Source organism: Ascaphus truei, chromosome 1, assembly GCF_040206685.1.
Source record: "Ascaphus truei isolate aAscTru1 chromosome 1, aAscTru1.hap1, whole genome shotgun sequence".
NCBI classification, from domain to species: Eukaryota; Metazoa; Chordata; class Amphibia; order Anura; family Ascaphidae; genus Ascaphus; species Ascaphus truei.
Genome location: NC_134483.1, coordinates 28957506 through 28980762, shown reverse-complemented (window position 1 = coordinate 28980762; position 23257 = coordinate 28957506). Strand labels below are relative to the sequence as shown.

The following is a 23257-nucleotide window of genomic DNA, read 5'->3' as shown; positions in this document are numbered from 1 at the left end:
TCAGATTGCAGATTTCTATTAAATGAAGAAGTTTTCAAAGAGCTCTTCATTAATTACAGGAAACCCATGGTGCTGTCCCGCTTCCCTATTAACACAGTTTCTTTCAAATTTCACCAAATGATCTCAACATCTGGACTACAGATAAAGCCACTTCTTTTATTTGTATCCTGTCGAACCTAAACGAGAACCTAATTTAGCACTCATGTGGACATTACTTTTTTTTTCCATATTAACCGACATTTTGGCAGTGATCTACTTGAGGTTTTTGTCTTTTAGATTTCTTTTAATCGTGTATTTATTGCTGAAAAAAATGTGTTTGCCATTTTTTTTTTTTTTTTGGAAGCGGCTCATAATTGTGAATGGAAAGCTCAGGAAAAGATGGCATTTGAAGTAACTAGGGCAAAACTTGTTTTTTAATGACAGTTCCATTTAACCCAAGGGTAGGGCAACCAACTCCAGTCCTCAAGGACCACTCACAGGGCAGGTTTTCAGGATATCCTTGCTTCCGCACAGGTGGCTCAATTAGTCCCTGCTTCAGTCCAGTCCCTGTCTTCGACTGAGCCACTGATTGAGCTACCTCTGCTGAAGCTGGGATATCCTTAAAACCTGATCTGTTGGGGTCGCGAGGACTGGAGTCGAGAACTCATGGATTATTTGGCGCTCTCTGAATACCCGAGGTATCCCTGCTTCAGCACAGGTGGCTCAGTCGAAGACTGGAGTTGCCCAACCCTAACTTAACCCCTTCAGAGCCCTGTATACGTACAACATATGTTGTACGTCCTTGGGTTTGGCTTGTTTTCTAGAGGGTGTTGGCAATCAGTGCTTACAAGAGGACCCAGTCTGTTGACATTGCCGGAAGGAGGAAGCGATCTTGTGAGCACTCGGACGCCGCTCCTGAAGTGACTAGTACATTCTGATAAAATAGATACTATTGGCAAGGTTTTGAAAACAAATGACATTTGTCAAGAGAAGGTAGGGGGAAATAATTCACGACTTGCACACATTCATTTGTTGCTGGTTTTCAATTGTTTACTGTGTTGAATGAAGCCCCGTTTCTAAAAGATGAATGAATTTTAAATGTTTCATCGAGTCATTGAATAAAGCTGTTCCACAGCATAATGTAGCTGCTGCTGCATAATGCAGATCTGAGAGTTATTTTTAGATTGGGTGGCACAGTTGTTAGGAGGTATGATAATGAACCAGAATCCTTATGTTGGAGCACACTGACAAATAAGATCATTGTACCCCTGAAGCAACTTACTGTACAAAGAAGATCCATCTCAAAATTATTCTGTTGCATACATGGCACTATATAAATACAAATTATATATATATATATATATATATATATATATATATATATATATATATATATATATACACACACATATATGTGTAACATAACATTTGTATTTATATAGTGCCATGTATGCAACAAATAGACTTTAGAACAGGGAGTTTTCACATAATATATGCGTGAAACATGAATGCAAACTGGTAGAATACCCAGACATAACACGACTTCTTGTTTCCACAGTCTCTCTACACTTGAGGGAAAACCACGGTGGTGTAATCTCTGGGCCGCGGCTTTCCCCTTTATTAAAGATACTGTGGTCACAGTCTGCATTGAGACACCTGCTGCATGAAACAGACACTTAGTAAACACTATGGCCCTTATTCAGCTTTAAAGCAGCTGCTCTTATGAATAAGGGCCCAAGTTGTGCTACATCTGTAGGTGGCACAATTACATTGACAATGATTGGCAACGTGTTTCAGGACTTGGTGGCAAAAACAGCATCAAACGGTGCCAATGCTGAAGCTGTCCACTCTAACTCAAAATTGAACAAAGAAGGTAACACTTGCAGTGCTGATGCAGAGGCCATACTGTATGTACAGTAGTAGTGTGTTATGACACAATTACTGTACCTTCTTCATTGCTAGTGCAAATTCACTGAAATGCACATACAGCATGAGGTTAAACAGCTGGTTCTTAATATTTACTAAGCTCTATGCTTTTAATCTATCCCATGTGACTCGCAAGCATTTCTGGGGCCACTGTGTAACATGTAGAAACTCTCCTGCCCGCCTCCCAAAAAGCAGGGTCCAAGAGATCCCTCCAGCAACCACAGCACGTCAGAGAAGGAAACACCCACTTCTGTGCAGCAGAGGTACAGCAGGGACTGCTTTTCATTCTAGGTTGACTCTTAAAACTATTTACTATGGCACAAGTTGGCCAAATTCCGTTAAATTCCACCTTTAGCTCTTTATAAACCACCAAAAATGGTGCTTACCCTAAATATCCTGGGCACAAATGAAATGCACCATTGCCTGCCGTCTAATAATACAGATTTGAAAATGGAAGTAGCATGCTTAAATAAATGAGCTTTTGATGTGTACAGTAGATATTGAGGCTACTTGGGGAATCTGAATGAATGAACCATGCCTTGTAATGAAGACCGAGTCCGGGTTACTGAAAGGAGCCTAATAATTGATATGTTTGCAGGCAGAACTGCCATGGACTCTTCCTCACTAGAGGTTTACTTAAAAACAATGTTCAATAAGCCTGTTCTGATGCATCGCTTGCAATAAAAGTGAGCTTTATCTCCAGCTCTATTTAAACCTGAATCTGCTTTTGATTTGAATTTATTTGAACACAGGTCCAGTGCCGGTTGCAACCAGGATCACAAAATGCTGGAATTAAACACCGTTGCTGCTGGATTCTTTGTTTATTACACATCATGGACAAAGCCAGTGTACCTGAGCCATCTGTGCTGAAGCAGGGATATCCTGAAAACCTAACTTGTTGGGGGGGGGCAGGGAGTGGGGGAGGGTCTTGAGCACTGGAGTTGAACATCACTGTTTTATGAAACCCTGCTGTCGCACAAACCTGGTTCTGCTGAAGATGAGAAAAGGGCTAACAGGGGATTGGGTTGTTCTGCGACAGATTCAGCTGCTGGTTTCCTTTTGGTCGTAACGTTGGAAGAGGAGTTCTCATTCTTATTATGCTGAGACATTTGGTCAGCTTGTAGATGAGCATTTGTTATACCTGAGAACACACAAAAAAAAGAGAGAAAGCATTACATACAGATATGTGAATTACACAGATTGTTCCAAGGTTACTAAATGTAGTATGAAACGGAAGGGAACAATCCCTTTGTGCCATAATGTTCTTTTTGAATTGTTAATGGCAGAAAAATCACATTCAAACAGCTCAAGCATAAATGAAGGATATTCAGTACAAAGTGAACCTGCAAGAAGATCTAATCAGAATGACTGCGGTGAATTGTGCACATAACAAATGCTTGAATACAAATAGAAGATCTCCCTCCCCATTTCCTTTGCCAAATCTTCCTTCGGTCAAATAAACCTTCGACGCGCGGACACAGAAATATCAACACAACCGAAAATAAAATCTGTCACGGAAACGGGCACGTCACGCAAATGGTGGATTTTACTGATCCAGAGTATCATATGTCAATATTTCCAAACACAACACGTACTCCTTATTTGTCGTCTTCATTTCCAGTATTGCCAAATGCCTCCCTGCCATCTTGAATTGGAGTTGAGCTCTGCTCTTTTACCAATGTTCATTATTAGAAATAAAGGACTGTTACACACTTTTTGCTGCTGTTACACCTTCAAGTTAGGGTGAGTAGAACAGTGAGTCCTTGCTTACAGGTGTCCCACTTACCGACGGATCCCTTATCCGACGCCTTGTAATGCAGGCCGCCGGACGCATTATCCGACGGTTAACGCCGCCGATTAACATGGACCCGTAATCCGGCGGTCCGTTAACCGACGGTGGTTTGCGGGACGCATTCTGTCGGATAAGCGAGGATCGCCTGTAGTTCAAACGAAAATCGCTGTTGATGAGGGAGATTCGCGCGGATTTATCAAAAATCCACCAGTGGATACGACCCCGTGGACAAATTTGTAGAATTCAATCCACGGGTTCAGCAATCCGTTGGCGGATTCTTAAGAACCCTGCCAACGGATTGCTGAATCCGTGCATTGGATTCTACAAATCCGTCCACAGGTTGTGGAATCCGTGGAGTGTATCTGTAATAATAAAAATACCAAATCTGCAAAACGTGAATCGCCCTTTTCGACATTGATCCGCTGAAATCCGAGAACCAAAAGGAACCGGCCGGATCCAAATGCGAAAATAAAAAAAAAGCCTCCCATCTCTACAAGAGACTTAAACGGAGAGTAATTCCTTTTCACTGGTTAAAAACAGTTTTTTCCAGGAAAAAGGATCAAAATAAATGATAGGAACCAACATAATTGTAACATTAACTAATTAAATTAACATGCAACAATGATCTTAGGCATGCAGTTCTTGTTTAAGACACCAATATGTTTTTTTTGCTTGTATGAAATATCCGAAGCCCTAATGGCATGTAGTCACAAGTAAATAAAACATTGCGTAAAGCCTCAATCAGTAATCTTTTGACCGCAATTGACGGACGAAAAAATAAAAAAAAAAATGATTTGGAAATGATGTCAATGGGCATCGTTTCTTCAAAGGTAATCTCATGAGCCACTTATCCCTTCCAATCTTTACCTGCCCATACTGTTTGCATTAGTGACCTTGATTTATGGATTCCCCTACATGGATGCCAAGAACTGCTTCTCTGTTGCCACGGTTACAGAGATATCGGCTGAAGGCTAAGCTACTCCCAAATCAAAAATCACTGGCAGACACCGCATCTGACAGCCATACTATCGAGTACTGAAGATGCTACAGGTTAAAGGTCAAAGCACCCCTGTACTATTTCTTATGAAGAATAAGGTGTTGCTGTTCTGCTATCTGTATCATAGCAAGGTCATGTATTGTCTCTCAAAAGGAAGCAGACAGAAGGATTTAAAGTGCCAAGCAGAGGTTACAGTGCAGACACTTCTATAGAGATTATCTTTCAAATACATGCAAACATTTAATTTAAAAAGGACTTACAAGACGATCATCTTAATTAAGTTGCAGTGATGTAACTTTCTATAAGGGGAATGGCATATGATATTTATGAAATAGTCATGTATTGTGGTTATTATGGAAGACTCACATTGCCACTCATAAAAATGTATATCCATGTAGTTAACCACATCTATGGTTGATAGTTAATTGCTCTTTGTATGTCCGATACAAATGTGCTGACTTTGATTCTCTCATCAACAACAAAGCAGCATTTGCTTTGCTATTAGTCTGTCAGGGGTAGGAATACACTGCATTCAGAGGCACAAATAGGGGGGGGGGGAGCGAGGCAGCCGACACGGGCGCAGAGGGTTAGGGGGTGCAGGCGGGCGTCAGAGTGAGCAGCAGCGTGGGGGTGACGACGAGTTGAGGAGGGCAGCAGAGGATGATGCAGTGGCAGAGGAGGACAGGGACAGTGCACGCTCCGGATTAACTCGCAAATTTCCGTATCTGCCAAAAGAACAGACTCACCCCCCCCCCTCCCCACCCCGCTCCACAGGTAGGGACTTGGGTGGTGTTGGAGGGTAGAGCGGTGGTGGGAGAAGGGGGGAGCTGAGGGGAAGAGGGGGGATGAGAGGTAGGGAGCAGAAAGTCTGGTGGGGGGTTGGAGGAGAGACGGGAGGGGAAGAGAGACTGGTGTGGGGGAGAGAAAATGGTGGAGGGAGAGAGACTGGTGTGGGGCAGGGGGGAGAAGATGGTGTGGGGGAGAGAGAATGGTGGGGGGAGGGTGAGAGAATGGCGGGGGGAGAGAATGGGAGGGGGAGAGGGGGATTGTGTAACAGAGAGAGGGCGGTGGGCTTGTGTCGGGGGGGGGGGGACAATGACTCGCAGGGCTACTGACAGAGGGGGGTTTGAACTTTTCAGAAACAGAAATCAGACCACCACAAAAAAACGCAACACAGCCAATGAAGCCTCCGCACGTCTTACATGCCACGCTGATCACAATTTTATTTTTGCATTTTTTTAATCCCTTTTCTTTCCCTGTTCAAAGCCGGTCTTATTTTTTTAAATCTGATGCATTTAAAATATTAATGGCACAGGAGGTTAAACTAAAGTTTTTTCCTAGAGCACATTACAGTCTAAACGTTACCATGAGAATGCCCTAAGCTCAAGATTGAAACCACGTTTTAATTTTGTTTTTAACACGAAAATTTTTAGTGAAATTTAAAAAAAAAAAAAGTAATGTGATGCTGTGTGTGCAGGGAAACACACAGGCTTCTGGGAGGATTCCTGCTTCAACCAAGACAGTTAGTTACGTATGGACGTGCTACGTGGGAATCGCTAAGCAATCTGGGGTTTTGCTAGAGTGAAAACAATTAGCTACTGAATGTCCTACTTTCTTTATCAAGGTTCACAGTTATTTCCCGATTTAAGATGTATTCCCTTTGTAAATTCCATCCCAAAAGTGTAATAATTGCCAATAAGGCTTTTTGGTCAGAACCGAAATATGAAATAAAGATTCAGTGGTTCGAGTGGACATATAAAGCCGTAAAAAAAAAATAAAAAAAAAAATAAACAAACAAAATGTGAATGACTCTCAATAGTTCAATATTTAAGTTATTAGTATGGAAAAGAAAACGGAGTAAAAATGTTAAAACAAATGGCCGTTTGATTGACTAGTGAAGGTTGAAACATATGGTTGATCAGCATTTAAGACATTTTCAGGTACATTGCAATGTTGTGAATGATGCCGAAGGACCAGATTTTTCAATCTTATCTCCATTAATCTTTCAGGCTCCAGGAGATGGATTCAAGTAATACATGTTCACTATTTAACTCATAAAATGCCTGTTAAAAGCTGCTGTTTAACCGCATTGCTGCAGAAGGCGTCAGCAAATCCTTACTAAGCAATGCATTGCAGAATCTTCCTGGAGCTAAATGGTGAATCAAATTTTCTCTAATGTTAATCATAGTAAAATATATTTCTTTGTTTTATCTTTATCAAGTTTATTGGGGGGGGGGGAGGGTACAGAAAGAAAAGATTGAAGGCGGGAGAGGGGAGGGGGAGGTTAGCCATCATGTATTCAAACAGTGTACATACAAGGTAGGTTGCATATACTTATACATGTACAGTTACACTGCTACAGTACTGCATGTTTCTCTATTCTGTCTAGCAGCTTACTTTCACATGATCTGGACCATAAGCTAAAGTGGCTCCTTTTCATCCTGTAAGATTTACCTTAGACTACACAACCTTAGAAGCATCATTACACAGATCTCCCAATCTTTATCTGGAGCGGCTCACTTAGAAGAAGTAACACCGTGATGATCGCTTTGAAATCTCTCAGGAATTAGATGAACAGAAGAGATAGTGATGAACTCCCAGCTAATAAACCCAGAGTGCTTATTCCTGCACAATGATCAATTTCTAGATGTCCTGAGGCATGTCTGATACAGTTGATTTACTCATCCTCCTTCCTAATACTAATAAAGCTGGCGCTCAACACCAGATAACCGAGAAAACTAGCTTCTTACAGAAGTAGATCACAGTGTATAAATCAGAGCAAACACAATTGTTTCATTTCATACTTTTAAGGCTCAGCATTATATTTGGCTAAGCCAGGGGAGCGCAATCTTTTTTCCCTGTGGCCCGTCCGCTGTCCCCCTCTTCTCGTGGTTCTGACATCATGACATCACAGTCTCACGGCAAATTACGTTGTGAAATGACGCTGCATTGCCATGGCGACGCGTCACCAGGAGCGGCTGAACCAAGGTAAGGAAAAGTTTACAGAGGCCTTGCAGCTCCCCACACATTCATTTAAATGACTTCAGGAAGAGCACGGGGCCTCTGCAAGCCCCGCAGCACCAGCAGCGAATCGTGCGCAACCTTTGGGGGGGCGCACCCTCCATTTTGTGCACCCCTCATCTAAGCAAAAGGTTTTAGAAATGGCGATTTCCTGGAAATCCCCCAATAAGGGACAAACCGCTTTGTGTTTATTGTGTACAAAATACATTTTCTTGTCTTGCCTTCAAATACTTTCTGGTCAAGCTACCCGCCCACATGAACAAGCTCCTCACCCTACCACAAGCAGCACTTCTGACCTGAGATCTGACTCCAAGAGACAGTTCACGGTCCCAAGGTTCAACAAAGAATCCGGCTGCTCCTCCTCTTACCGTGCACCTCACAACTGGACCAATCTACCGGAGACTCTCACAGCCGCCCATATTCTAAATTCTTTTAAAACTTCAGCTGCCTCACATGTTAAACTTGTCTGTAATGGTTTTATACGCCCAAAACATATTATCTCTAACTATTAACGAAATGTCTTTAAATACAGGTAAACCCCGTTATAACGTGCCTCGTTATACCGTGGTTTTCTCGTGGCTCCCGTTTAAAAAAAAAAAAAAAAAACACACACTGCACACACTCTGCACACACTCTGCACACTCTGCACACACTGCACATTGCTCACACTGCTCACACTGCTCATTGCTCACACTGCTCATTGCTCACACTGCACACACTGCTTATTGCTCACACTGCACACTGCACACACACTGCTCACACTGCTCATTGCTCACACTGCACACACTGCACACACTGACACACTGACACACTGACACACTGACACACTGACACACTGCTCATTGCTCACACTGCACACACACACACACACACACACACACAGAGCAAGGTAACCCAACCTCTGCGGTGCCTCTTCAACATTAACCCCCTCACAGCCAGGTGAAAGGGTGAACGTATCATGGTCCCCCACCTCCACCAGTGCCGCGTATATAACATGTAATTAGCAGGTAATTCATAGTAATTCATAGTAATTACCCCCCACCCCACTCACCTTTCATAGTGGCGATCACATAATACATCGTGTCCGAGGGTCTGCTCTGTGTCCCCCCCTCTCCGTGTCCGAGCGTCCGTTGTGTCCCCCTCCCCTCTCACTGCCTGTGTGCTCCTGTGTCAGTGCCCTGGATGAGCCCCCGCAGTATGCCCGGGCTGTGTGTGTGTCGGTGCCCTGGATGTGCCCCGAGTATGCCCGGGCTGTGTGTGTGTCGGTGCCCTGGATGTGCCCCGCAGTGTGCCTGGGCTTTGTGGGCTGGTGGTATGGCCCGGTGCAGCGCGGGGGGGGCAGGTAGGTGGGGGTAGGTTGGTGGTACGGCCCGGGGCGGGGGACGTCATTGTGCTGTGGGGGGGGTGGCGGGGCCCTGCTCTGCGGCGGAGTGGCAGGATGACACTGCGCTACGGCGGGCCCTGTACTGCTGCGCGAGGGCCCTGTGCTGCGGCGGGGGGGGTTAGCGGTCTTCCGGAAACTGTACTATTACCTGTCTCCAAAGCAGAATAGGATAGCAGCACATCCCGACAGCGATCACTTTCACAAACTTATGCAGGCACCCCTCACGTTCGCCGTTACACACACTCACAGACACTTACACACACTCACACACACTTACACACACTCACACACACTTACACACTTACACACACCAGCACCAACACCCGCTCCCGCCCCCCCCCCCTCCTCCTGCGCAGGCAGCGGGGACAACGGTGGGGAGAAGGTGAAGCGGGGACCGGAGGGGCATCCCCCCTCCCATCTCCTGTCCTGCGGTGACAGGGTGCAGCCGGGACCGAAGGGGCATCCCCCCTCCCATCTCCTGTCACGCGGTGACAGGGTGAAGCCGGGACCGGAGGGGCATCCCCTCTCCCATCTCCTGTCACGCGGTGACAGGTTGAAGCCGGGACCGGAGGGGCATCCCCCCTCCCATCTCCTGTCCCGCGGTGACAGGTTGAAGCTGGGACCGAAGGGGCATCCCCCCTCCCATCTCCTGTCCCGTGGTGACAGGGTGAAGCCGGGACCGAAGGGGCATCCCCCCTCCCATCTCCTGTCCCGCGGTGACAGGTTGAAGCCGGGACCGGAGGGGCATCCCCCCTCCCATCTCCTGTCCCGCGGTGACAGGTTGAAGCCGGGACCGAAGGGGCATCCCCCCTCCCATCTCCTGTCACGCGGTGACAGGGTGAAGCCGGGACCGGAGGGGCATCCCCTCTCCCATCTCCTGTCACGCGGTGACAGGTTGAAGCCGGGACCGGAGGGGCATCCCCCCTCCCATCTCCTGTCCCGCGGTGACAGGTTGAAGCTGGGACCGAAGGGGCATCCCCCCTCCCATCTCCTGTCCCGTGGTGACAGGGTGAAGCCGGGACCGAAGGGGCATCCCCCCTCCCATCTCCTGTCCCGCGGTGACAGGTTGAAGCCGGGACCGGAGGGGCATCCCCCCTCCCATCTCCTGTCCCGCGGTGACAGGTTGAAGCCGGGACCGGAGGGGCATCCCCCCTCCCATCTCCTGTCCCGCGGCCTGTCACGCGGTGACAGGGGGAAGCGGGGACCGGAGGGACATCCCCCCTCCCATCTCCTGTCCCGCGGGGTGAATATGCGCTAATGCGGCGGCTATTTTTTTTTCCGCGACCCCGTTACCAACGCGGTGGTCTCGGGGTGGACCCCGAGGACCGCGTTATAACGGGGTTTACCTGTATAATGTATAACCCTGTTCATTTATTGTAACCCATGTATTGTTACCATAACTCTGTGCCCAGGACATACTTGGAAAAGAGACATAACTCAATGTAAAACATTTTTTATAAATGAAAAAAAAAATTGTGTAACAATGTCGAGTATGTCAATGTATTTCAAGCCCCTCAATACATCTTCTGTTTAATACATGAATTAGAAATAAACAATAAGAAATATACCTAACACATCCTTCCAGGTGACTTTCTTTTTTTTTAATGTGGCGTCGTCCCAAAGAGAAAATGTACAAAGAATACAAGTAATTATTAATTGGATCGGCTGGATTTGGAAGACCGTACATGGCACAATGGATAGCCTGTGAGGTTAGCAGCATTCATTATTGGCAGGGTTACAGGAATATTTACGGTATTGGAAATACATCCTCATTAGCTTTTTATGCAGCAGTACGTTCACTTTTAGTTGATTGTAAAATGGTGCAGGCCAGGAATATAAAAGTTAACATACATGTAAACAATAAGAAATGGCTTTCACATATTCTGACTCTTTTAAAGAAAGAAATCTGTTTTCCCTTAAACCCCTTTGAGACAATTGTAATATTAATTTAGTTTAAACTATCCATTTGTAATTAGCATACAGAGAGCATATTCAAAAATGTATTTGATAGCCCCCCAAATATCCGGATTACATAGCTATGATGTGCTTGAATATTTGCATTATATACATTGTACAGCATTGCAATTTTCATTAGCGGATTAACACATCACATCTAAACGCCGATTAAATACACAAAGAGCTGCCCATTCTAAGGCCAGAACGATGTCCTCCCCCCAGTATATGTTGCAATCTAGTTGTGGTTAATGCTTTCAAGCAAAATCACTGCCTAGGTCAAGCAATGGTAACTGCATGGTAAAAAGAGCTCATAAAAAGGCTGAACTAGAGCACTGTCAGTCAGTTTAGCATTTTGACATAAACTATTGCACATACTGGCAGCTTTGATGAAATACAGAGGAGCCCTTCCTTTTCTTGAATAATAAAAGGTCCTTCCTAATTTTAACCAGAGCCAAGTCTGAAAAAGCTGCAGCCGTGTGTGACTCATACCGTCCGTGGGGAATGCGAGGCGAGGAGGAGGAGGCGGCGGAGAGTGTGTGAGTACGTGTATAATCTAACAATGCACAGAGCTTTTGAGATCCTAAACCACTTCAATAGCACAGGCAAGATTCATTAAAAACCCTGGCTGCATTCCAGCAGTGAAAATTGAAGCAGTGTATTTATTGCGTTTTGCTCAAATAAATCTGAAAACGTGTGAATCATAACCCTCTGAGAGATGGGGAAAAGAAGTAAACAAGCTCAGGGCAATCGTTGCAAGGAGAACATGATGGAGAACAAATATATGCAGGGGTCACCATTAAAGGCTGTGTGGTTCACGGGTGCAGATACTCCTCGCACCCTAATATTTCCCAAACCATTTCTCAAATATAATCTCCCATTATGTCATTGTTTCTTTAAAGGTGCAGTATCCCCCAGTGTGAACTATTTTTAAAGTGAGATCCATGTGATGCCCTTCACCCCCCCCCCACCCCTGCCCAGTCCTAGAGGGGCCACTATACCAGTGCCACAGCCCCTCCAGCATAATGCGAACTTGTGATCGCTAATCTCCCGATGACATCAAGGCTTTTTATTAGGCTGCGCTTATAGTGCCGGCGACGTCGCGGCAAAACAAATGCATTGTCGCCGTTGCGTGCGCTTATAGTGCACGCGACGGCGACAAAGCGACGGAGGGACAGCGATACCAGAAATCTGGTAGTCACTGATATTTGATTTTTTTGGGTGACTGTCTCCCCTTGCGGCCAATCGGGAGCTTCTCCGTGCCTCTGCCCTCCCCTTTTATGAGAACGACGTCGCCAAAACTCCAAAGACAACGATCGCAATGGCGACGGCATCGGTCACGTAGCCGTAGCCGGCTGTATAAGCGCAGCCTTAGCCTCCAGAGAACACACAGGCTAGAAATGACGGGAATGCACAAAGCTGGCTACGGTGTAACAAAACAGGGACAGCAATATTCACTGTGCCATCTGCCAGGCATACTGACTTGAAATACTTTATTTTTAAATAAATAAAACTCTACAAACAAAAGCAGGAAGTGATTCTGCTGGCTTCCCACAGCGCACAAAGTGTTATTGGGTTGACAAGTCTACAGCACCTTATGAGGAATGGGGTATGTGTCAGACCCAACAGGATCAGAAGTTGAGCCCACACAATCGGTTATTCAGGACAGCGGCTCTAGCAGTGTGAACTAAACCAGCTGATTGCTAGCACCACTGTCACAGTATGCTTCGTTTTGAGCTCAACTTCTCATTATGTTCTCATACCTGTACAGTGTACGTTACACTATTCTGGGATAGAGAATCATATCTAATAAGCTGAGTTCTGCCATGAGACACCTTCTGGCGCAGGAACACACCTTACAGTCGATTTATTTGAACAGGCTGTAATGTATTCTAGCACCGAAGGTGCCTTATGGCAGAACACTGCTTTGTAAATATGTCTCACTGTCTCTATCCTTTATAAGATTAGAAGTAGTAACTCAAGTCACCAGGTCACTTTTTTATATTACTTTCTCTCTACATCTGCTTTATTTTCTGTGCTTTACCTTGTTTTTAATTGTGTCTGAAAACCTATGTTTTATTTAATCTCACCTGGACTCAGTAACTGATAGGCCTCAGTACATATTACTTTGTGCATGAAGTGCTTTCAAGGTTACACTCGCCAAAATAGATATCCCTTGGGGATATGCTGTTAGTAGACAGTGTGTGCTGCTACCAATCCGCTGGTTTAGCTCACACTGCTAGAGCTGCTGCCTAGAAAAGCAGTGGTTGTAGGTTCTAGTCCTTATGGGTCTAACACCAGTACACCATTCCAGTCATTAAGTGCCGTAGGCTTAAAATCCTTTTAGGAAGTGTGGGATGGTACTATGCAAAGTATATTTAAATATCTCCCAACCAGGTACCTCAGTTGTGCTCCTTTTCCAGCACAGGCATGTCTTCCTAACTGATTTGGAGGGAGGTTTGAAGGGCTATAGAAACATAACTGGAGATACTACTAAATTGAAAGAGTCTCTCTGATCGGATTTGTATTCTACATCACAAAAATAAATTTGTGGGGTCCTAGCACTCAATGAACCAAGTAAACGATTGATTTTGTAGTGGATCCAGTATTATGTATTTAAAATATATGAAGTAAAGAGATACAGTACACCATTGGAAATGATGCTATAAATAAGAGCTACTGTATGTCCTTCCTGCAAAATAGGTTTACCACAACAGAAGAAAATGCACCACGGGGCAATTCCAGCCTATAAATGAGAAGGCCCTATGTGGAATAAGGTACGAGTGTACGATTCCAGTATGACAACACGAGACATCACATCTCAGACAGGTCTGCAGCCCTGGTCTGCTTTTCATCATGATCTCTTAGCACTTTTATTTTCCAAGAAAAGTGGTGACATCTTATTAAACAATGTAATAGAACAACAAAATAAAACAATGATATTATGTCAGTGATTTCCAACCTTTTTTGTTTGGAGGAACCCTTGAAGTTTTTCGAAAAATCTCGGGAAACCCCTATCTGGCTGACACATATTAGGTTAATTTCACACCTCACGAGCCCCCTCTATTTCCCACCCTCTACCCATGTATTTCTCTCCCCTCCCACTCACTCACTCTCCCCCCTCCCGCCTCGCATGTATTTATCTTCCCTGCATCTCACTCTTGCTCCCTCTTTTCCTCACTCACTTACTCCCTCTCTCCGTCAATTACCCCACTCTCACTCAATCCCCCCACCACAAAATACATACCAAAAAACACCACCCCCTTAAATACATGTAACCCCACCCGCAATACATAATAAAAATACCTACCCTGCCAATACATATTAAAAATGCCCCCACCGCCCAATACATTTTAAAAAGACCCCCATCGCCCACCTCAATAGATTTTAAAAAGACCCCCGCCACCTCAATACATATAAAAAAAAAAACCACCGCCCCAATACATTTTTAAAAGACAAAATACAGCCAGTCCTCGGTTATCCGACAAAATGTGTTACTCAAAATGGCGTTGGAAAGCACAACATTGTAAAGCGAAACACGTTCTCCCATAGGAACACTGTTTAAATGAAAGGTTCCGTTCCTGAAGGCATTTTTAATGCTAAAATACACAAAATATTTTACGCAGACAATAAGATATGCAGCACATACATAAATTATATAGTGTATATACTGTATTATATATATATAATATAACATAAAATATAATAATATAATATATTATATAGTATAATATAGTATAATATATATATTATATACACAAACAACTTTGCAAAGCATCGTAAGAGCGTTGGATAAGCCGTTTTGGCGTTGTATAAATGAACATAGGTATGCATTGCATAGCGTTGGATAAGCCATTCGTTGTAAAGCGAAGCGTTGTAAAACGAGGACTGCCTGTACATATTTTTTTTTAAATCGGACCACACAGGTAAAATCATCATCATCATCATATCTCCCCCAGCACCCTTCATCATCATCAACCTCATATCTCCCCCAGCACCCTTCATCATCCTCATATATCTCTCCCAGCACCCTTTATCATCATCAACCTCATACAGTATATCTCCTTCAGCACCCCTCATCATCCTCCTCCTCATATACCCCCCTGCATCTCACATAACCCCCCCTGCATCTCCCTCCTCGTGTAGCTCACAAGTCACCACAGATCGCCCCCCTCTGCACGCACCACTCACCCCTCATACCGATCCACCATCCCAGCACCCTACTACAGCAGGCCATGTTCTGCCCCCCGCACACAATGCTGGTAATGCTACGGTGCCACCTATCCCCCATACAGATCTCCCTCCCCCATCCCATCCCATATGCCTACCTCAGGCGGTGGCGGAAGAAAGCAGGCAGGAGGCTTGAGGCGGCAGGAAGGAGGCTTGAGGCGGTAGGCAGGAGGCGGGCAGGAGGTGCTCTAGCTAGCAGCAGGCACCAGAAGTGTCGGACTTCTAGAGCATACTCCTGCAGAGGAGGAGAGCTGCCGCGGGCCGCAGTTAGTACGGGTAGCTCAACAGAACCCCTGGCGCTGCTCCACGGAACACCAGGGTTCCGCGGACCCCTGGTTGAGAATCAATGTATTAAGGTCTCAAGGCCTTAAAAACTGATGAACAACTTTCCATGGGCAATACTACTAATGTAACTTCACAATACGGCTGTCCATGCCAAACATTTCACAATGATGTTTGTTTACTGAATGCAAACCTCTACATTTGAAAGAACTAGAATTGGTACGACATTGGCAGCTATGACTTATTGGCAAAAGAGAAGAAATGGCTCATCCGACAGTCCAAGAAGCTGAAATGAATTTCTGGATGGAAAATTACCAGGGGCAAAATACCTTTCTACCACAAAACGTACTTTCCAGCACAAATCCGGAAAGCGTTATTGCAAGGCCTAGGAATCTTCCCAAAACAAACACATCTGAGAAAGCGAGAGATTTCAAAACACAACCTCTTTGATAATTAACAAAACACTTTGTTCGCTGCTTTTATAGATAAACGTTCCTCCATCTCTGAAAGACTATTACACGGGACAGTAAGAGTTATTCCCCTGAGGACGGCTGACCTCTTTTTCACCTGTGTTGCCATGAGGACTTGGCAAGTTTTACCTGGTGCTAAAAAAAAATAAAAGAAGTAACCTTCCCCTGGCATTAAATGAAAGTCATTGCAAAGTTTGCTTTCATGCCAATAGCCAGAAGGAAAACTCCTGTTACCCGCTAACAGTCTCTTGGAGGGCATATGTAACATCCAATTTTACACCAACATATATCCATTTAGAAGAATAAAGACAAATGAAGATGTGGTAATTATGTTATGGACATTGCATTTACAATTGACTTTTTTTCTCCATTATTATTTACACTTAACTGTAATAGCAGCATAGTTTCTAATTGTACATCTAATTTAACCACATAGTGCCAGAGAAATAATCGTAACATGAAATCCCAATTCATCTAGTGATATACAGTACAACCACATTGCTGGTATTGTACTGCAAATACAATGGTGTTAATGTTATGTTAATGTAGTGATGGTACAGTACATTAAGTAATGCTCTTTGCGTCACAGATTAAAACAGGACAAATAAATTGTAATAAATATATATTTTGATGCCCAAATATGTTGCGTATATAAACATATACAAACTCACACACCCATAAACGGTATAGTGTATGTTTTCAAACCATAGTTACATTCCCACAACTTTATAGCAAGTTGTTTATTAAGAGTCTAAACCAGGGATGGCCAGCTGCAGTCCTCAAGGGCCACAAACAGGTCCGATTTTAAGGCTGAGCCACTTGTGCTGAAGCAGGGATAGCCTTAAAATCTGACCTGCTGGGGGCCCTTGAGGACTAGAGTGGGCCACCCCTGGTCTAATCCATAGTGATCTAATACAGGGGTGTGCTAACTTTCCAGTCTGCGCCCCCCTGCCTGCTCTCCCCCCCCCTCCTCACCTTGTCTCCTGCATCAAATGACGCTGTGGGGTCACGTGACGCACCACCGGAGACAAGGGAAGTTACAGAGGCCTCGCACGATCCCCCGGCGTTTAATTGCCTTGGGGAAGAGCACGGGGCCTCTAAGCGCAGCGCCCCCTACCCCTTAGAAAATCTTGCGTTGCCCCCAGTTTGTGCACCCCCGATCAAATATATAAAAGTTGAAATCATGAACATAAACTGGGTGGAGTAAAGAGCTTGGCCTTTAACTTCCTCATTCATTATGTATTTCATTTGGGCCGGAAACCTGCACAATCCCCCCCCCCCCCCCTACCCAGAGCATTGCACTCCAGAGCAGGGGTGTGTGCAAACTACTCCCCCTTCGTCCCCCTGCCTGCTCTCCTCCCCTGCTCGTGCCCCACCATCCCCGGGTTATGTGATGTCACGTTGCCATGCCAACGCAACGTCATGCGACTCCATGGCGTCATTTAATTTAAATGCCTTCTGGGAAGCGTGGGGGCCTCTCCAACTGCAGCGCCCCCCCCCCAGAAAATCTCGCACCCCTTTCCCCCCTGTTCTAGAGTATGCTGTAACTATATGTAAGAACACGCAGATTTCAAACTACTAAACTCTTTGTACATTACATTCTGTACTGTATGAAGGTCAGGGGCAGAAATCGTACAGCTTCCTTATGTTAGTAACATGAAAAAGAAAAACAAAGTCGGTCCTGGAACCAATGCCACGTGTTGTGCTGATGTGATAACAACACGTGTATTTTTATATTGGTACTGTAGGAATTTTGAAGCTATTTTATAGAGGCAATTTGGTGCACTAAAAGGAGTGCTGTAATGGTTTGTATACACCGACGTTTGCTCAGGGTGAGGGCAGAACTGGAAGTAGACACAGGCGCAGTATGAAGAAATCCTTCACGTTATAGTGCTCTAATTACACACATTGATTTTACGGGAATTCATCTTTGTAAACAATTAAATATGGAGTTAACAAAAACAAAACTCCCCGTCCCGTTTTGGTTTTAACATCACATTGTTTTCACTGATTTGGGATGCCGAATCTGGGCCTTGGTCTGGAACTCAAGTCTCATTCTCTGTCCAGTCTGCTAGACAATTAGCACCTCTGACAAAACATAGCTGAGTGGCCCAATGCCTTACCGGAACAGCACAGACCCTGGCAAGCCAGAGGCCGCTATGTACCAGCTATGTATGTCATGGGTACTTGCTCATTTTGTAGGGGCAAAACGCCAGTTCTCAAGCCCACCCACAAAAGGTCAGGTTTTCAGGATATCCCAGTTTCAGCTCTGATTGAGCCACCTGTGCTGAAGCAGGGACTGATTAAGGCACCTTAAGCAGGGATATCCTGAAAATCTGACCTGTTGAAGTGGGGATGGGGGGGGGGGGGGGGAACGCTTGAGGACTGGAGTTGAGCACCCTTGGCCTACACATTATCTCACATGTCATCCACTCAAATTCCCTTATGGATATAGAAAGTGGATTGCACACTGAAATTCCCATATACCATTTATACATGTAGCTCCAAATATATGTATACTATGTACAATACAGTCTTAATCTGCTCCACCTATCACATGGTGCGAAAAGGAATAAGAGACACTCTCTCTGATCTGCCTGGCAACACCACAGGAGAGATGGGATTGGACAAGAAAAACAGAGACTCTTGAGAACAACTATCAGTAAGAGACTAGACACAGAGATTGCTAGTGTCAGTTTGAGAGATGCACACAGATAGCAAGAGACAGCTAGGGGCAGACAGACACACAGAGAGAGACAGCTAGCTGTCAGCCTGAGAGATGTACACAGAGACAGCTAATGACAGTCTGATAGCCTGAAATAGAGACAACCAGCACCATCTTAGGTCTCGGTCCCAGTGCTCGCCCCGAGCAAGGTACTGCCCCAGTCACTGCCTGCGCATGCCTGCAGAAAGCGCGATCACCTTACCCAGATTTGTGTCGAATGGCGCGGCGGCCACGTCACAGCGGTGGTTCAGCCAATGAGAGGGAACAAGCTGCATGATGTCATGGCCGCGCCACGCCTCCCCATCGCGAGTGATCTGAAGTCCTTCAGATCGCTCGGGTGGAGGGAACGAGCGTCGCTAGGCACTCAGTCGCGTGCGTGAAGCGTTCACTGGGGCTGTAGCCTTAGGCTCCACTGAGGGAGTTGAGGGAAGAAGTCACCTCACAAACTGCAAAGAGGATATTTGCTCAGCTGTTAAAACGAGACCAGATAACAGACTGCCGGGAGACCCGTTCTTGACATTTTGAATATCCTTTGTGAATGGCTACAATCATCGCACATATATTCCATCCATAACAGCACTGCAACATGACTACACGGCATCTTAAGATACTGCAAGCGCTCCTCCAACGCTGTGCCGGCATTAACATTGGCCTATTTGGCTGCTACATTGGACACTGGTATTATAGAAGGGACAACAGTGCATCGTCATCATTTACTGTGTAATATGTATATACAGTATTGTATTGAACTGGGAGGGTTTCTCTAAGAGCAGAGGCCATCAGGCTAAGCTTGCCCCTGACCATAAAGCTAGTTAAAGACTAAATATATATATATATACACATATTTATAGACACACACACAAGTATCGGCTGTTTTTTGTCTGGTGGGTCTGACTATAGTGTGCTAAGGGAGGGTGGATGCCTGAAAATGTCTGGAGGAAAGGAAAAGCAAAATATATCTCAATTGACTGTTTTATTTCCTGCATTCTGGACAGGAGGAGGAGAGAGGAGTACTGAAATAGGCAAGATAAAATCCCAAAAGGCTACATGTAGAGAAAGAGGAAAAACCACCCACACAGTTTAATAACAACCAGCACTTAAAATTTGGCACCGATTTGGGAAACATTTTTCTAACAATCACAGAGATACAAAATGAATACAACACTTGTTTATGTATTGTATGTCTTTTGCAGCATAGATTTCTAAAATAACTCAAATGTAAATGTTCTGTATACAGCAATTCTTTATCATAATAAAGACTTTTAATGCCCAATGTGGAGGAGTTGAAGGTTGAGGTGAAGCCCACCAAAGTATGAATGACAAGGCAATGCCCTGTCTTATGGAAATGAATACCCTTATTGGCTAACGTTTTGTATTATTATTATTATTATTACATGTCGTGTATTTTGGGCCTGCGGCTTCCCTCCTCCCCCTCCCCCTCCACTCCATTCCATTCTTCGACCAATGCTCCACCAATAAGCAGACACTGTTAGCTCACCTGCAGCTAATGCTAATATCATGTAATGGATATAAAATAGTAAAAGAAGAAATAAAAGGATATTTGTAGTGAAAACAGGGATACGTTGGAAAATATTTGTAACCATGTGATATGGGTTGCAGGGTCTCAGTCATGTGGTCAAAAAGGGTTAAAAATACTGTTGTTGTTTTGAGTTCCACACTACATGCTACACATTTTCCCTCCCCACCGCACACTCCCAGGGAGTCTTCCCCACCCTTACTTCTCTCTGTGTGCCCCTGACCTGACCTGGCTCACACAGAAGCGAAACCAGCCAAATCTACTACCCTGCTTCAATGAGTAGCGGCACAGACTGTCTTATAACAACTGCAATGCCGAGACTTTGCAAGAGCTGAGCTGCTGTTTATGGATCCTTCGGAGGAGCTGCCAGCATCGGGTTCTAGGGAGGACAGTTGGCATTTGAACCTGGAAGTTGATGAGAGTTTGTCACAGGACTGGAATAGAGAGAGATGGAAACGTTGACATGAATGTAAGAAGATATATATATAAATTGTTTCAAGTGGCAAGTTGTGCCAAGTTTTCTTCCTGTCTTTCCTTTGGAATTATGATGAAGGTGTCCTGCCTGTTATTTGGAGAATAGTTAGCCACAAGGAGTGGCTCACTGAGTAAAGACACAGACCCTGGTAACACACTGAGAATGAAGTTAAATTCCTGGTGTCGTTCCTTCTGACATTGGGCAAGTCACTTTATCCCCCTGTGCACCAAACTCCTAGATTGTCAACTCTGCAGGGCAGGGACTGTCTGTAAAACTTCCTATGTGCTGCGTACCATGCGCTACACTGTAATTGTGACGCGCTTTGAGTCCCTAATATACAACGCCACTGGATAATATTGTTGGCAATGTGGACTATACAATTGTACATTAACACAGGGGCAAGGTGTGAAGCTTCGGCAGCACAATTCAGATCTGCACAGTATTCAGAAAAAGGGAAGGTAAACAAAGTAATGAATATGTAATTACATTTTCATATCATGAGGGATGGAGTCATTATTTACCAATTATTTTGATTGCCTTTTGCTTTGTGAGCACACTCTTAAGTGTGTCAGTCGCCAAGAGACAAATCAAACTAGCTTGAACAATTCCAGGGCCAAATCCCGTCAATTACCTTAAACCTTCTCCAGCTTTAAGTTTACGAAAATTAGTTAAATGAAAATGTTGCTTAATTGAAAACACTTTTCAACCTTACATTTACATGTTAAAATGGAGCTCGCTTGATTTAAAGGAGCAGACCCCTCAACTATGTTTTTTTGCCCCATATGTCCACGCCCACCTTCCCCCCCACCCCCTTTCTTTACATGTACAGGAAGCCAGCATCTCCGCAGCTGAACAATGTTCATTTTAGCTCCAGGGATACCAAGTGTGCAACGTTCATTTTAAAGACACAGGGGGAGGTTTATATCCCCCACGACGCGCGGGCCAATAGGAAGCTGCCAAGTCACCCACCATGGCTTCATATTGGCCAGAGTTACATGGGAGTTTGAAACCTGGATAAAGTCCCGTCCGGAAACACCTTCTCAGTGATGTATCTTGGCAGGCTGGCGGTCCCCACAGCTGAAATGTACTGGCTTCAGTGCTAGAGACCCCTTGCTTAGGGCAGAGGGAACTGCTGCCTCAAGGTAACAACTTGTGTGCAAAATCTTTAACAATTAATAACGGGAGAGACAATACTTAGAATTGCAGGAGATCTTTGTTATTAAATACCTGCTACCTCAGCATATAAGGAATAAAATGATTTATGCCTCTGTCGTTTAGCAACAAAATATTACACATCAGCAAATTTAAAAAAAAAGAAAGACATAACATCTTATCCTAACATGAAAACAAATCATCCACTGAGGTTTATATTTCTGCGGGCAATTTTGTATTAATTTAGTAATACGCAACATATTGTACATTGCCTTCCTACTGTTATAGCTTCTCTATCTCTGCTCAGCAGTCAGGACAGCGAAGAACCAGATCTCGTGTTGTGCAAATTAGCAGAGATACAATATGTGTTAAACATGTTAACTTTGTTACTTCTTTAATGAGCTTGTGGGATTTGAACATCAGTCTCAAAGTAGCAAGGCAAACCTCATCATCCGTTTCAATTAGAAGTTCCTATATATTAAAGGCTGTTCTTTGATGAACTAGAGAGGACATACAGCTACTAAACTGATATAAAGCACTCGTTTGGTTGAATTTATTTTATTACTAGTTTTTTCCTTTTCTTAATTAAGACAACTTGACTTATAATCTAAATTATTGAAATGCCCCTATGAATGCAATAAAATGTTCTAACTTACAACATGCCAATGGTGTCCAAATGCTGAATTATTGTGAATTGTCATTTACAAATGTTTTCCTTTACTAAAAGGCTACGAAACAGAAAATACTGTATATCTGATCTCTTTCCCAGCTGAAATGCACAACGTCATGAAGGACACAGCCTAGAAATATATTTAAATGCATACACACATTCCCAGCACGCTCTAACTCCAACACCCACCACATTATATATATATATTTATTTATGTCAATAGGAGTGCGCTTCTGAGCGTGGCCAATGTATACAAACAAAAGACAGGGGTGCCCAATGCTACATCCAATTGACAAAACATATAAAGTAATAAGTATAAAGTTTAAATACTTCAATAATAATAATATTTACTTGGTTATTTAGTTAAACCCTTTGGCCAAAGACCCTAATGCAGGTGCTAAACATCAGTGAAAGGACTATAATTAGGACCTGCATTCATTTTGGTTTACCTTGACGTTTGGTTTGCAGGCTTATGACACTTTGGCCAAAGGGTTTAACTAAATAACCAAGTAAATATTATTATTATTGAAGTATTCAAACTTTATACTTATTACTTTATATGTTTTGTCAATTGGATGTAGCATTGGGCACCCCTGTCTTTTGTTTGTATAGAAATAGAATTAGCAGACACAGACATGATGTGCTTGGAGAATTGTGTTCACTG

The 23257-nt window shown here is 44.2% G+C and overlaps 1 protein-coding gene across 3 annotated transcripts in view; it reads right to left on the bottom strand.

Moving 5' to 3' along the window:
* The window catches only part of SETBP1 (SET binding protein 1), a 232179-nt gene that overhangs the window by 6587 nt on the left and 202335 nt on the right, over positions 1-23257 (bottom strand). For all 3 annotated transcript variants that reach the window (XM_075585307.1, XM_075585318.1, XM_075585328.1), the window contains one exon: positions 2888-3046. In XM_075585307.1, the coding sequence (XP_075441422.1) occupies positions 2888-3046 (159 nt within the window). The remainder of the gene's footprint in view (positions 1-2887; positions 3047-23257) is intronic.